This window comes from Anoplopoma fimbria, chromosome 11, assembly GCF_027596085.1.
Source record: "Anoplopoma fimbria isolate UVic2021 breed Golden Eagle Sablefish chromosome 11, Afim_UVic_2022, whole genome shotgun sequence".
NCBI lineage: Eukaryota > Metazoa > Chordata > Actinopteri > Perciformes > Anoplopomatidae > Anoplopoma > Anoplopoma fimbria.
In genome coordinates, this window is record NC_072459.1 from 19,946,913 (window position 1) to 19,963,723 (window position 16,811).

The following is a 16,811-nucleotide window of genomic DNA, read 5'->3' on the forward strand; positions in this document are numbered from 1 at the left end:
CCTAATCTTTGCCGCACGGGCGGAAGCGCAGTAGAAGCGCACGCGGCCACGTCGCGTTGCATTAACCCCCCCCCCCACAACCGCGCACGAGTACAGTACGGAATTAGGGTGGTGGGGGGGGGTTCTCGGTTTGAGCCCCTGCGCGCGCACGACCGTGCACACACGCGCTCATCTGGTGAATACCCCCTAGGATGAGATACCCCCCCCTCCTCCTCTTCTCCCTAACCTACTCCACATAGACCACGTGGTTTCCTCTTTGCAAACAAAAAAAAGGAAAAAAAAAAACGCGAGTCGGCGGAGGGGCGGCGTCACCCCTCTGTCGGTAGCGAGAGGATCGCTGAAAGAGGGGAAGGCTTGGAAACGAGAGAGAGAGAGAGAGAGAGAGAGAAAGAGAGAGAGAGAAACATTTTTTCCGGACCTGATCCCGCCATAGTTTTCTCCCCCCGTCATCCACTATAGACCCATCACCAAACCCACCCAGTACAACCCACCTCCTCCACTGCGCGACAGAGAGGCTCTCGGCTGCTTTATCCGTCTGCTGCTGGGGCCGGCTGCAAGTCTCCTCCTGCGCCACTTCTGCAACTGGATTTACGGCGAAATTCATCTGTTTTCACACTTTTTTTTGAGTTTGCTGCGGAGAATAACGGTTTCTACAGACAGCCTTTCCCCTTCTAGAGTGATTTCCACTCTCAGTCAGTGTGGCAATTTCTTGTTGCGCCTTTTAGCAAATTCAGGAGAGAAACTTTTTTTTGCTGGCTTCAATTTCAGTTATTCCGGGCTTTGTTTTTCTTTTTCGTTTTTTGGACTTGGAACAACAGTTACCACCATGCACAAGCTATACATTGGGAATCTAGGCGACGGGGTGACTGCCGAGGACTTGGGGAAAACCTTTGACGAACACAAGATCCAGTACACCGGACAGTTTCTCATGAAAACCGGGTATGCCTTTGTGGATTGTCCGGACGACCAGTGGGCCATGAAGGCTATCGAGACGTTCTCTGGTGAGTAAACGTGGACTACTGTCCGCCTTCCACCTTATTTTCCATTTCATTCATTCTGAAAGGGAGCGGTGCACGCCGGTGTGCCGCTGCGTGTCCACCTCCGGCGGTGCGTCCCTACGTTTCACTCCCTGTCCACCTCGGAGGGTTTCGGGCTCGAACGCACCGGATAAAAATAAAATCACACAATTATATTATTGACGCTAGTTTAATGGCGTGTGGTGAGCCATAAGCCCCCAGGGGAGCCATTCAACTTTTGTATTGGGGGGAGGGAGGGGACACACACACACACACACACACACACACACACACACACGTACCGTTAGTAAACGTAGCCAAAAGCTATAGCAGGAGCCCGTGGCCAACATGGAGCACAAACCTACTTCACAATATTGCTATTTTTAAAAAAAAATACTGTAATTATGTGATGATTAGGGCTCGTGCGTCACTGTTTACACGTGAGTGGCGTTTTAATGTCTTGCACGCGTATCCTCGGGCTGAGTAGCGGCGGGGCTGCTCCTGTGATGGAGGATGAAGCCTCGCTGCCTCCCCTCCCCCTTTGAGCCGGCAGTCCTCTATGACAAAGATAGAGAAGAATACCTTCCACCGTGCAGGCTACTCACCAACACCGAAACTCACACCACTGCGGATCCACAGTGGTCGACGAGTGGCACCGGTATCGTGAAAGCCTTGGTTGTGAAATGAATTTCGCTACGCGTAATGTAACGTGAAGGAAGGGGGCAAGGTCGCCATGTCAGCTCCTCTACTTCTTCTTCTTCTTCTTCTTCTTCTTCTACTACCCGAAACACCCGAACTCCCCAAGATAGCACTCTGATATGTTTACTTAAAATGAGAGAAATGCAGGAGCCGGTCTGCAGAAGAATTAATATCCATATGGTTGTCATACTGCATTTCTCAGATGTGTAAGTGGCTCATTGTGGGGTGACTACACAATTCACTTGTTCCATGACTTTTTTTTTGTGTCGAACCTCTCTCCCTTTCTTTAGTTCTTTGAAAAGCCGACAGTTTGAATAAAGTTAGCTTCTAGACCCCCCCACCTAAGCTATGTACCCCTGAATGCAGCACATCTCCACAATAGGCCTCCAAGTAGCTGTAAACAGTTAGCATGTTAGCCACAGTGTGATTTTTGAACCCCCTGTTTTTATTTTATTTTTTTCAGGTAAAGTGGAACTTCAAGGGAAACGTATTGAGGTCGAGCACTCCGTCCCCAAGAAGCAAAGGTAAACAGCATTAAGCATTATCTCCTCTCACACCCCTGTCATGTGTTGCGTCACCTTTGCCCAGTTCCACCTTTCTTTCAATCATAACGGTTTCGTTGGTGAATTATCAAAGAAGTGGTGCTTTGAAACATGCCAGCCTGTGTTGAACCCCTCCTGGAGGCTCGGCTCTGGGCAGTAGTAGTGGTAGTAGTGGGGGTGGTGAGCTAAGCTTGTTTGGTTGTGGTTTTTCGTTTTGGTGTTGTTACGATGGAGCCTCAACTTTGTCGGCCATTGCTGTGAAACTGAACTGTGACAGCTTTCGCTACCGTGCAGCGAAGGCTGGCTGGGTTTTTCCTCTTCATTTGAATAATGCTGGTGTTGGTTGAGTAGTGAGTGAAGCCATATGAAGGCCCTTACAGATGATCTTCTTCGTAAAGTCATCACTTAAAGCTTTAAGTAATCCTTAAAGGCCCGGCCTCTCATCCAGCTTTTATTTTATAGGGTTTTAAAATGCAAAGGGCGATTTAGCCTGCAGTTGGGAAACGTGTGTGTGTGTGTGTGTGTGTGTGCCGTTTAGTTTTAGCCAGCAGCTTGTTTTAAAACTCTTGAGCTTGTAACTCAAAGTCAATTTAATTGTGCACACATTATTATTTTGTTGCATGTAGTGTTTTTCTGGAAAAATGGTGGAATAATTTAAATAACTGATGTTCTACAATTCATTCTGACGGATTGACGTGAATGCAATCCGATCATTACGTGGATTATGTATTTATTTATATGTTTTAATATATTATTTATATATTTTAATTTTGGCTTGGTAAAATATATCCAGCCAAATTGTAAATTTTAAAGTCTTATGGGACTTGTAGTCCTAATTGTTTCAATAATGTTGAATAAATTGAGCAGAATTGTCCTTCGGTATCTCATTAATTTCCTGTAAAACACGCAGCTGTGTATTTTGATTTTTGGTTAAGTGTGATTGTTATATTGTTAAATATTATTTTGAGCTTTTTTTTTTTTTTTTTTTTTTTTTGCACTTGTAGCCAGCTGTGAAGTTAAAACCAGTCACTGGTGCTGATTTTTTTTTTTGGTACGAATTTTTTTGCCACTTGATTATTTTATTTTGACTGGACCTGTAGCTGAGAATTCCCTCGGTCCAAATGGTAAACAGGGCTCCATTGTAGATCAGCTGCTCAGTTCTGAGAGCCAGACTTGACCTGCTTTAAACAGCATTATGGAATTCGCCTATAGGCCGTCGTTCATTCCAGTAACCTTTGGCACAGATACGAGGTGAGCAGTGAGCACAGTTCTGTGTGTTCCGCCATTTGGCCTCACGTGTGTATCTCATGAGAAAAAAAAAAAAAAAAAAAAAACCATCAAACGCAGCCTTGAATCGTGTTGGTTCATTGTTGTCTTGTATTTATTTGGAACGTCTCTTTTAATTAGTATGCGTGAATGTGGCCAAATATTTTGAATTTTTATGGTGGGCGACGAGAGTATAAAGTATATAAGCAAGAAATGTGGCCAAATGGCTAAACATGTTCTAACAGTGTGGGCTTTTCCTGTGTATTGTGACATGAGGCCGATATGTCAGTTCTGGTCCAACTCGCCATGTTTGGGGAACCGACATGGCAGCGGGTGTGTTCTCCTCTCACCTCCAGTGGGTGGGTTAATAACTCTGTCTGTGGCCCACATCTGCCTCGGTGCTAACCTTGAAGAGCCAAAGTGTTAAAGGTGATTTTGTGTGAGGAGGGGGGGGCTTCCGTGGGCTCCACGACACGTGGTGCCTCCACGCAGTGGGGAGTCAGTCCACGTCAGGCGGCGAGGGCAAAATGGCGAATCTCTGAATGAAGCAGAACTGCTGTGTTTTTTTTTTTCTTCCACGGTGTTTGTAGTCCACCCGGGCCAGTCGGCGCACAGCTGGTGTCGTGTTGTTGACGTGTTTCTGTATTTAAACGAATGCAGCACGAGTGGATTGTTAACGTTAGGAAGCCCTGTTTTTAAAATGGCCGTTCGTTTACTCAGCTAGTGAGGGCCAAATAAGGTTTTTAAATGATCGTGTTAATATATTAACGTCAAACAAACGGCTTGGCTTCAGAGCTCGTGGGACGTTTGAGTTAACAAGACATGTACAACACAAGTTCGTGGACGTTTTTAGAATTTCTAATTTGTTAAACAACAGTAGTGGCGCATTAATTAAGGAACGTTAATTTGAGCAAATGGGCAGTTTGGTTTTTGACGCCATGTTGTTTTTCTCATATACAAATATGGCCTAATTAAGCTAGGTGATGAACACTCATAAAGCTATTACAAAATAACAACCTGTTAAATATCATGTAAATATTTTCTCTTGAATCAAATTCTGAAACTATGTTCAGCTGTGTGTGTGTGTGTGTGTGTGTGTGTGTGTGTGAATGTGTGTAGTGGTGGTGTATGGCTCTCAGGAAGTCAGTGCTCTCCTGGTATTTGTTTAAAAGACACCATGAGGTCATATCCAATGTTGCCAGATCAGATTTACATTTTTTTTATCCACCAAATTCAAAGAAAAAACATCAACAAAACAACAAAAATACTTACTGTGCTATAAAACTCATAAGAGCACAATGCTGCATATCTGCATCCTATAATTATCGATAAAATGTTGGATAAATAGGCGCCTCTACATACACAAATTCCCATGTCAGAAGATGATGATGATGATGACGACGTCAACGGGTCCTCCTATCTCCCTGAAGTTAATTGAACACAACTTGTGTTGATCAAATATTACTCAAATTAAATGTGTGGACTTAAACAAAATTAACTGAATTATACATCTGTGTTCTCAACCATAAAATGACATCTTGTATACACAATATTGTCACACCTTCCAAATTTCACCTACGTCATCAAAAGTCAACTGCAACCAACCTGGCAACTCTGCTGATAGCACTGCTTAAAAACTAATGTGTTACTCTGGTGCAGCTTTTCTGACATGGAACCTCAATGGAGGTGTGTGTAGGAGGAAGGGAGGAAGGGGCGGGTATTCAGAGGGAACAAACCCTTCATGTTAGGTGGGGGGGGAGGTGTCAGTTCTGTAACGGGAAGTTGGAGGGGTTCAATTCCCCCCATATAGGCTGCAGAGGGAGCCGCCCATGACCCCCCCCCCGCGTATCGCAGACACGCATGCATGTATGCATGAATCAAAAATGACTGGCATAAGATGGAGACAGAGGGGTTTTCTATTTCAGGGGGCCGTCGTTATATTCCTCATGGAGTTGATTGAAATTTGTGTCGGGCTGAGGTCAGCGAGAGGAGGAGAAGAGAGGGGAGAGGGGAGAGGAGCAGCAGTGGGGTGGGTGTTGGGGGTGGGGGTCGCTCAGAAGGGAACAAGCCTCTCTGGAGAGAAAAACATATAGAAAGGCTGCAGCGAGTGCAATGCGAAACATACAACGGCAGGAACAGCCAGCGAAATCACTGAAAGTTCTACCTCTGGAGGACAGGAGTGAACGACAGAGCTGCCTGCAAACTGTTCATTTGAATCCTTGTCTTTAATCTTTTTTGTTTAATAAAAAGACATTCTGTTGCAACAATAAGGCTCATAAAAACACCTTGTTTCAATTTTATTTTAAAGGGTTGGTTATAGTGGGCCAGAATTATTACTGTAAATGCAAACACACTTTTTGTTTGGAATTGTATGAATACATATTTTTATATCAGATTTGAAAAAAATATTATTTTGTTATTTAAACTGCATAGTACTTGTTATTTGCATTCCCCCCTTTAAAATCTTGTGCTGTTTCCAGAGTTAATAGTTTGTTTGCACATGTGTTGCTCCAGTGTTTGCTAGTGTAAGGAGGGGTTCATTGTGAACAGGGATTTCACAGGGTGTTCGGGTTTATTGTGGCAAAGTTTAATGTTTGAAATCGAGTATAGTTATCTTCAGCTTCCCGGCTAAAATTGTCATATTTGTTTTAGGAATATGGCACATTTTTTCACCGTCCACATTATGTGCAGGACTCCTGCACACAAGTTGGCTTGTTGTCCATGTTTGCGGTTAACCTGTTGTTTTAGTACGAAGTTAAATCAGCTCCGCGCTAGAAGCCGGTCCCCTGAGTCCACTCCCTGTTTGCACAAGGATCTACCAAGACTGTTATATTGACACTGAAGGCTGCAGCTCCACCATAACAATGCTCCAAAACTACACGCTGAGCTTCATGGGATGTTGTCATGAGGCCAGATTCATAATGACTGTACTTATATATGCACACATGTGCTGATGTGGTGCTATTTATCTGGGATTGGGGTTCACACAACAATTCCCTCTCAAACACAAAATGAATCTATTTGTATTATGGTGGAGTTTTATGACAGCTTACTCATTGGAGGTCTAACTAACCCCAAATACAAGTAACCTAACCAACAAAACCCATATATGGGTTCATAAATATCCCATAGATCATAGAACACATAAAACATTTTTTAAATTAATTGTTTGTTCCAAAGAAAAATAAATATTTATAGGAAAACAAATTGTTGGTCTTATTTTGTTTTTACTAACTTACTTGCTTACTACTCATTATTATATTTAATGTTGACATGCAGCTATGGGGTCTAGGCTAAACGTTGTCCTGTTGGATTTCATATTTTCTCAACACCTCTCTCGTATAACTCGTATGTCCTACTCTTGACTGTTTGTAGGCTCTGACAAAATCCCATTTTATTTAATAAATGATGCATCGCTGTTCATTTCCTGTTGAGGACAAGCGACACACCTCTTGTGTGTTTTCCAAACGTCATAAAGGTGTTGGTGACCTGACTCACCTGCAGCCTCTGACATAACTGGCTGTCATACCATCATGCAAATATCAAAACAAATAAAACAGGAAGTCCTCGCACCCCCCATTGGAGCTGGTGGACAATCGGTGTGTGGCTCAAGGAATCTTCAGATCCGTATCAAGCTTTTGAGTCAAACCTCAGCAGCCCTTGGGTGCATTTTTGAAACCAATGGTGTTCTGCTGTTATTAGCGTTGAGAGTGAAAAGACAAACCCAACGCCACGGATGATGTCACAATGGTCCGACGCCACCAGCTGCGAGGTTTCATTACACACTATTGTGTCTGCTCTGTCTGCCATGTTGTCAAAGTTCTCCCCGGGTTTGTCCAAAGCAGACACACTGACCGGCACTTTCACCATCTGTGCACCGACACTTCTGTCTGCAGGAACATAAATACAATCTGCAGTCAGCGGTATGGAGGAAATGCTAAGCAGTCCTGTTATAAGAACCTTTTTTTGTTTTGACTTCACTCTGTTTGTATTCCTCTTTACAGTTTCTGTCCTCTGAAACTCAAAGTCTCATAAATATTTTACCGTGCAGATGTTAGAAATATCTTTCCTCCATATTTCAGTTTGCATTTGTGGCCTTTTTTTTTTCTTCCTCTGCAGCCTATTTTCCCTTTCTGCGCATTACATGCTAAGTGTGCTGCAACTTTAAATACATTCCAAATGTATCGTGCGTGTGTGTGTAGCTGGGGCTTTCACGCACGCACGCACGCACGCACGCACGCACACACACACGCACACACACACACACACACAGAGAGGGAAGCAGCAGCAGCAGCACGCCATGGTTCGTCTTCCCTCTGCTCTCACGGCCGGCGAGGAGGAGCGGACGGTGGGCGGAGGGAGCGAGGGGGGTGCGACCAATCGCCGGGCAGCAGCACCTGCGAGGGAGGCGGTTGCTCTGCGCAGAGACCAGAGGAGCGATGGGTCCTCCCCTCCTCCCTCCCTCCCTCCCTCCACCGCTCGCTGCTTCGCTCACACACACATGCATGCTCTGGCTTAATCTCTCTCTCTCTGTTCATACTTTCAGAGTATCTTGTTTGCTTCTCTCTCTCTCTCTGGTACAGTATGTCCGTGTTCTCTGCAGCGTCCTACCGAGAACGAGTGACAGCAGCACAGGCGGATGAAGTGACAGAAACGTTCACACGTGTTCTTAAAACTTGTCTCTAGCGTTTGGGGGCGACAGCTGAACGTATTCCATGGTTTTGGTTTGTGTCCCCCACTACTTGCATTAAACCATCAGTTAGTTTCTGAAGAGAGAAGTGGCTGCAGTTGTGAGGCTGAATAAAAATGGTGGTGGATCAGCTCTCATAGAAGATCTTTGTTTTTTTCCACTGTTGACTGGTCATTTTGTCGCGTTACTACATTACTGTAGAGCTACAGGACACACTGTAGGTAATACTGGACACAGTCCACAGTCCCTGTCTTGTACAGCGTTGCATTGTAAAGTTTTATGGAAGTGAATATGAGTTTGGTCAAGTCAAATGGGTTCCTTCGTCCTGTGTGGAGGTTTATATCAGGGATTCTCAACTTTCCTTACCCTGGGGGGCCACATTTGCAAAATGACAGGAGGGCAGTAAATAAACAAACGACCAATGATATTTATCAGATAAACTGAATAAACATTAAAGGACCCGCAATTCATCTTTCTTCTAAATTCTAGTTGTGAATCTCTGAACTTTTCTGCGCCGTTGTCCCCAGCACTTTTCTGCCAGAGAACAACGATGTATGGATCCTCAGCTTACGCTTTAGACTTTAAATAAGCAGTGAAATATATTTTTGTAACTGAAAACTAAACAAGAACTATGTCCTTTTTTAAAATCTAAACTGAGCAGATATTGCTCGGCTAATAAAACATACAAAATAAGATAATAATGAGCGTAAGCACATTTCAGTTTTAGTTTTTCAGCTCTTTATCACTACAGAAAGAAGTTAGGTATTAAAGTTGATTCCTGAATCAAAAGATGGAGGCTCTTGATTTTACTGTTTGAATAAGGAAAAAGGTCGGGAGGGCCACCCGGCTGTAAGAGTTCAACTTGTTTATGTTGTCACGGCAACTAACCTAAAACAACAACCAGGAGGTAGCCCCCTGTCATGTCTCATAAAGGAGACACAATCTGTGGAAACACAACGAGAAGATAATAATTTAGGAAGAAGATACCCACTTAATTTGGCTGACTCAGACTTCATTGACTAATCAAGTCATTCTGTTATACTACTCGATTTAAAAAAAATAATAATAATAATAGAAAAAAAGCTAAAGCTTCTGGTGAGGATTTTTTTCACTCATAATGATGATATAAATATTTTGGGGGTTCTAGACTGAATAAAACCTGCTGTTTGTTTACATCACCTTGGGCTTTGGTGTATATTATGGCAGGCGAAAAGAAAACAATCATTACATAATTATTAATAATGAAAGTCATTAATAACTGCAGCCTTGATGAAATGTTCTTTTTTTGCTTGTGGTGAGAAGTGACTACTTAAGCACTTTACTTAAGTAAATGTACTTCTGTACTAAATATTGGAATATTCTGATTTCTACTTCATGACATTTGTTTACCAGATGTAGCTACTTAACAAATAACTAATAAAATGTTTTGTATTCAAAACACATAATTTTATTGAATATAATGCATTGTAATAGATGAACACAGTATAAAGTACTGTGTTAATTGTGTATATTTAGATCTAGATTTAGATTGAATTACCTCATACAAGTTTTTCTCCCTCTGATTTTGACTAAACTTTAAAATTTCTTTTTTAACAGAACACTGAGTGTGTATCTATTTCTTACAATAAATCTTTGATTGCACTCATGATAATCACTGTAGTGGCAGTTTGAAGAAGTTGCATTATGGGAAATGTAGGATCCAGTTGTTTTGGAGCTTGGCCCATACTAGGCATTAATAGTCCTGGATATCTCTGCTGTCTACTCTAGTTTTCTTTTACTGTCTCTTGTGAGTTTCCCAGCTTTAATCAGCGATGGATAGATGGCAACATAAGATTAATTCAGATACATTGAGCGTTATCTACTAAAATGTTTCTATTGTTAATTTTCTATTAATTGTGAATAATCTAAAAATGAACATCAGCATAAGCATTGATAGCCACGGGGGGGGGAGCAGATAATCTAACTTCACCAAAGACAAAGTTAAAGGAATAACGTCATGACAAAGGGCCTTTATCCCAGAGCCAAAGTAAGACAAAGAGAGGGGAGGAAAAAAATTACAACACAGAGGAGAAAGTGAAGGAGAGAGGAGATGCACGGAGGCCTCTATGTAGGTGAAGGGGTAAGGGAGTCCTGTCTCTTTAAGAAGACCTTCCCCCTCCCTCCTCCTCCCACTCCTCCACCCCAACTCTCTGATTGTTTCTTCTCTCTGTTTCAAACCATCTGTTCTCTCTCTCTCTCTCTCTCTCTCTCTCTCTCTCTCTCTCTCTCTTAGTCTTTCTCTGTATCTCCTGCTTTATTGTTTCTCCTTCTCCACACTGGCCGTCTTTTGCTCACTAAAAATGAGTTGCGCACACACACATCTGGATACAACATACCAAGCACACGATGCACGATGAGCGGCAATGGGGGAAAAGGAAAGAGCCAGAAATGAGGAGGGAAAGACAGAAAAAGGGGGGGGGGGGGTGTTGGGGCCCAGGGGTTGGGTCTGCACATTGGATGGGCCCCCTCCTGCATGTATATGTATGTATATGTGTGTATGTTAAGAGAGTGTGTTCATGAAAATGAAAGAGCCTCTCTGCAGCCCCTGCTCCGGTCATCCTGCATAGTTACGTCACCCGATGGAGACACTGTAAAGGGTGTGAATAAAGTTTCTTTAATATGAATTTAAAAAAAGGTCCACAGTTTAAAGCTTTTTAGTATTTATCCCCGATCTTTGAAAGGTACAGTTTGCCCCAAAATCAAATATACATATTTTCATCCCATCTGTAGTGCTGTTAATTAATCTATATTGTTTTCTTCATTGAGTAGTTTATTTTTCTGAAATTGCACACCGTAGAAATGGAAACCAACACTGTAATCTGCATCAAAAATATCCGGTTGTTGGGCGTTCGGTTGTGGGAATCAATATTCAAACTGCGAACTCGAGCTTCTCAGAGGTCAGAGAGGACCAACGGGTGTTTCCGGTTAATGAGTGGCCATGTTAACTGGTTCCAGCCAAACGCGTCCGTGGTTGCTTTAAGTAATGCATGGCTGGCCTAGATAATTAACACTCATGAGTATGCAATTGTAATTGATTCAAGGCTTTTACGAGGACACTTAAGTGTCACCAGTTAACACCGTCACCCGTTAAACCGAAACCCCGGCGGCATCTGTGGCTGTGACTGATCAGAAATTGTGTTTGTGACGCCCGTTTTATAACTTGGTAAATTCAAACATCTGAGTCTATGTCAAGGTGTTTGACGTTCTGAATTTGACCACAGATAACTTAGCTGTTAGCATCTAGTGGTGTAACGTTATCAAGCTAGGTTTCTTCATCAAATACATGTTTATATCTGGCCACAACATGCTAATGTATTCTACCCACTCACTAAATGCACCAGGATCTGTAAAGTCAACTTGTTGAGGTCGCATTTGCCATCTTCTGTGGTAAATGCCCTCATGTAGCTTTGACGAGCTATCAACAAACTTCCTTTGCCAAACTGCGTGCGCACACTTAACTCACATCATTATTGTTACAAACTGTAAAATCTCTGAACTTTCCAGCACGGCCAGAGCACTGCCAGCACTTTTCTGCCAGAGAAAAACTCTATACGGACTCCCACTCTCACTATGCATAAGGGTTATTGTTGTAAACATAAATAAAATGATAATAAGCAGTGACAAAGATTGTCGTAAACTGAAACTAACAAGAACAACATAAATAAAAATGATATCCTATTAAGAAAAACTAATCTGAACCAAAATTGCCTGGTTTAAAAAAAACAAAAAAACAATAATATAATAAATTAAATTCAGCTTTAATATATAGTAACTGCACTCTGAGAACGAAATAAAACAAAACTAAAATCAAATCTAAAACTCAAAGCGATTACACTGTAAATTGTATTTAGTGAGAAAGGAGCAGGGAGGAATCAGTCAGAAGTCTGAACCAATAAAACAACAGACAGGAGGAGGAAGCAGTTTGATTGGGTGGGACGAGTGGAGGGCGGGATTGATGTGAGATCAGCGACGGTATCATTGGCCGGAGTTTTTATTTCAATCTACAGGAACAGAGTGCTTACAAAAAGATGAAGGAATACCTAAAAGGAAGTAGCTGTGTTTGAGGTTCACCTCAAACTAAAAGTGATTAAATATTCCAACAAAATAAAATGATTACACTGAAGACATGTAGAAAAGAACAAACTTAAGCAGCTTAACTGGGTGGAAATTTTGCTTGCATGAATGTTGAGAGACAAAGCAGGCTTGTTAGAGAACCTGATTCTAGATGAATGAAGAAGGAATGTAACTTTCCTCATGTGACTCATTCAACACATCCCTGAAAGCCAGCAAGACTAGTATCAAGTTAGAAAAAAAACTCTGACAGGAGCTTTTATTATGAAGATGACAGGAACAAGTTGAATTTGCAGCACCTTATTGGTTAACAAAGTTCAGTTTCACAACAGCTAAACGTCAAAAAAGACTGCTATCAAACACGGAACTATTTTGTTGTTATTAGTTATTTGTTCCTGCCTCAACATTTAGATTTCTTTTGGGTTTCTTTTAGATTGGCTTCATATTTCTGTTTCCTGTAGAAACCATGAAACTTCCCCAGTTGATTACTTAAACTTTTCTTGTATTACAAGTTTTCTGAAATGTCATGTTTAAATATGCAAATGAGGCATTATATAATACAAATATTTGGGTTAGTAGTAAACTAAACACCTAAAATATATGGAAGATAAATAGACCAATAGACTTGAATCACACTCTCTGGACTAAAGTGGATTTTACACCAAGTTAACCTACAAAACATAGAAGTCCCGGATAAATAATTACCTGAATCGTCCTAAAGTTGATGTAAACTGCCAAAACGTCTAAATGTAGTCTTACTTTGTTATTGTCATCTGTAGTGGTTATTTGTATGGAAACACAATTCAAACAATTAGGTTGTTAAAACATTTCTCTACTGGATTAATAAATGAGTGGTTTTAATGTTTTCTAAGCTGTTTAGAGCTAATGTTAGGAAGTTAAACAGCTCTTAATTCATCTCTAATATCTTTTTTAAATTAATGCAAAAACATCTCCTTCAAACAACTGTTTCTCACCAAAAACTACATTCTACAAAATTCAATTTGAACACACATCTGATTTATTGACCTATAGCCAATACTCATATTGTATAGAGCTTGAACGCATCATAATGCAAGTCAATGCAACCTCCGTTAACGTTAGCAGTTAACTTCATTATAAGCAGAACTGTGTCAGTAAGGAGAGACTCCGTGATGTCAACAGAAGAGACGCACGCTCACTCTTATTAATGTGAGCAGCGTGATGGGAATGAATTACTATATAATAACTGTCTGATTAAGTTAGTGGTTCCTCCTTTTTCTCTCGCTCTGAAGAAGTCCCGCAAAGATATCGAGGTGTGTGTGTGATGTTACTGTCCATGCTGTTGTGTGCGCTGGCATAATGTGACCAGCAAAAACTAAAAGCAGAATTATGAAAAAAACGACCGATTGGTGCATCTCTAATTTAAATTTATATGATGCCAATCTTGACATTTTTTTATTTTTAAACCAGTTTCTGGTGATGTCAAGCTCACAATACCAAAAACCCCAAACTCAATTCAAAGTGTGTGTGTGTGTGTGTGTGTGTGTGTGTGTGTGTGTGTGTGTGTGTGTGTGTGTGTGTGTGTGTGTGTGTGTGTGTGTGTGTGTGTGTGTGTGTGTGTGTGTGTGTGTGTGTGTGTGTGTGTGTGTGTGTGTGTGTGTGTGTGTGTGTGTGTCTGTGTGTCTGTGTCCCTGGACCAAAATTCTTGACATTTTTCGGGCCGTAATGAGAAAGAAGTAGGAGATTAAGGAGCCTGTAGAGAATCCATGCTTTTTGATTGGCCAGCAGGCAATCCACGCTGGGTTCTGATTAGCTGGGAGGAGTTCTATAGCTCTGTCGCGTAGTATAGAACTTCCTGCCCCGTCCTTTTCCTGGTTCCTCTCTGTGTGTTTGATTTAGTGAACTGTCTTCTTTCCAGCAGTTTGTCTTTGTTTATTTTTCCTCTCACAGTATTGGATCTCTGTAGTTTCTTGATATCAACCACATAAAAACTTTTCCGGCGTTTTATAAAAATATGAATAGCTCTGAAAGGAACACACAATGTTGAAAAGGAATACATTTAAGTTTTAAAAGCATTTACTTTTGATTTGAACCAACTGTGAAAGTTGTGTTCATGCCATTTGGTAAAAAAACATTTTCTGCATATTTATATTTGAATATGTAATTCAATATTTATATAATATTTTTAGATAGAGCGTCTTTTTTAAAAGGTGGTTTTAGAAGCAGGCAGTGAATGCATTTACAGTTCTTTGAATGAAAACAAAACATGAATTGAATAATTCTATAAAACGAAATTATAGTTTTTAAATAAAATCTACATCCATTGACTCTGGCCTAACAAATAACACATTATAATGAAATCGGTCAGTGAGGGCAAATACAATTCTGGCCTCAATAACCCTGCAGTGTCGTCGATTGAGGGTCAAATGTATTAGAATAAAATTATCATTGTTAAAATAAAAAATGTAATTTAGCTTTTTACTCTCAATGTGTTGGATAGACTTGGACACAGATAAAAAAAAAAATAAAAAGAACTGTCAAAATCAAAGCAGCAGAGACAGATACATCCTGACTTTAAGTCCATAGTGTGGGTCAAGCTGCAAAAAACGTCGCCTCCTACAATTCCCATAATGCAACTGAATAGCGTCTTTTGTTAGACCCTCCTTGCGAAGTGTATGCCCACGTCTTCCAAACTGCATCCGGTAGTTTGCTTTTTTGATAAAAATGTGACAAGACAACCACAATGAGATCACTATGACATCACCACGAAGCCTCCCTTCAGGGCCAGGGAGGATTTTTTTAAAACACATTACGAGTACTCAAAGAAGAGACAAGTAAACTGATCTCAATATTTAAAATTGGTGAGCGCCTATTTAAATTGTTGAAACATTTTTTTTCCTAAGAACGTACCGAGGAGAGTGAATAGTTATATTTGTTTGCAGAGTTTCTCTCCACCAATCAGGTGACGGCAGTCCTTTATTCAATCTGAGGGGCAAATATTCTGCTAATCAAGTGGAAATGACAAAACAAACGACGTCATCTAATCTCATAAATAAACAAAGAAAAACTGATAAATGGTCAGATTAGTAATAACCTGAGGAGAAGCAGAAACGGTCACTCTGCTCCGTCAGTATATGCTGCTGCTTTGAATCCTGAACATCCGTTTAGAGTGATGGATCACAGAGCTCTTTCAGGACATAAAGACGTCTATTCATTTTTCTTATTAAGGGTATGCAGTTTCTCATGTTCCCCTACTTTTTTCTTTTCTTTTTTCTTTCTCTGGATCACATGTTGGACAAATCTCCTGCCTGCTGGCTAAAATGACTCCAAATGGCTGCTTTGATCACAATTACAGTTAAATATATATATTTTTTCTCATGCAAACAATATTTTCTACTTATAGAATTAACCCAAGTGTTTTGGTATTATGTATTTTTTATGATATAACAATGAGTGTTTTCTTTTATGATAGACACATTTTGACTCCTGTGACAACCAGTGATTTGTTTGAAACAGGGCATTTATTGTATCTTTCTTGAGTTAATGATGTTTCACTGTTTTTATCTACGTCTCTGCTCTCAAATGACATTTAGAAAAAAAGGCAACTGCATACATTTTTTTTTTTTCTTCAGAACTTTTACTGCTGTCACTTTTTTGAAGGTGTTGGGTCTCAATACTTCAGGGAAAAACTGTAAATTCTTTCTCTGTAAAGTGTCACCACATTATAGAAAGTGTTTGGTTGTATAATTAAGGAAAACTGTAACCCCCCCACAAAAAGAAGTGTTTCTCTGCAGAACTTTTAAAGCCCTCACTTTATTGAAAGAGGTTTGATTATAATTATTAAGAAAATCTGTCATATTACATTTTTACTCTGCGGAACTTTTACTACCGTCACTTTTCTTCAAGGCTTTTGATCGTAAGAATTTCAAATAAACCTTTAAAATAATGATTATTTTCTCTGAAGAACTTTTAGTACCGTCACTTTATTGAAGGTGCTCGATCGTAATAATTTTGGGAAAATCTGTAAAATAATGTTCTTTCTCTTTAGAACTTTTAGTGTCACCACTTTATTCAGGGTGTTTGATCGAAAGAGTGCATGTAGGAGAAGGAAATGGAATTCTCTGGAATGTAGCTCTAGGATAACTTTGACAGACTGGACTGCTCTATATTTAAACACAGAAAGATGTGTTTTATTCCAAAAATGATTTCGTAGCGTTTTGGGAGGCCAGTGTTCTCAGATGACTCACCGACGGAGTCCGTCTGCTCCGACATGGTTTCTCCGTGACTGTCTGTCCGTCTGTGGCATGTTTCCACCGCTGAGAGTCTGCGTGAGCACAAGGTTCAGATTAACAAGAAGGGAGGAGAGCTGAATGTGTTATCCACAGAGAGAGAAAAACATTTTATTCAGTAGCAAGTCCAACTGAAGGTTCTGGTAAATGTAGAGTGTGTGGCTTTGATCAGGAGCTAAAGGGTGTTTGGAAATGACATTCAGAATCCAAAGAGGATAGA

The 16,811-nt window shown here is 40.7% G+C and overlaps 1 protein-coding gene across 1 annotated transcript in view; it reads left to right on the top strand.

Moving 5' to 3' along the window:
* Positions 1-283: 283 nt before the first annotated feature.
* Positions 284-16,811, top strand: part of igf2bp1 (insulin-like growth factor 2 mRNA binding protein 1) — a 48,580-nt gene continuing 32,052 nt past the window's right edge. Inside the window, 2 exon segments of the mRNA XM_054607102.1 lie at positions 284-1,001; positions 2,179-2,239. Coding sequence (XP_054463077.1) covers positions 827-1,001; positions 2,179-2,239 — 236 coding nt within the window. The 5' untranslated portion in view covers positions 284-826.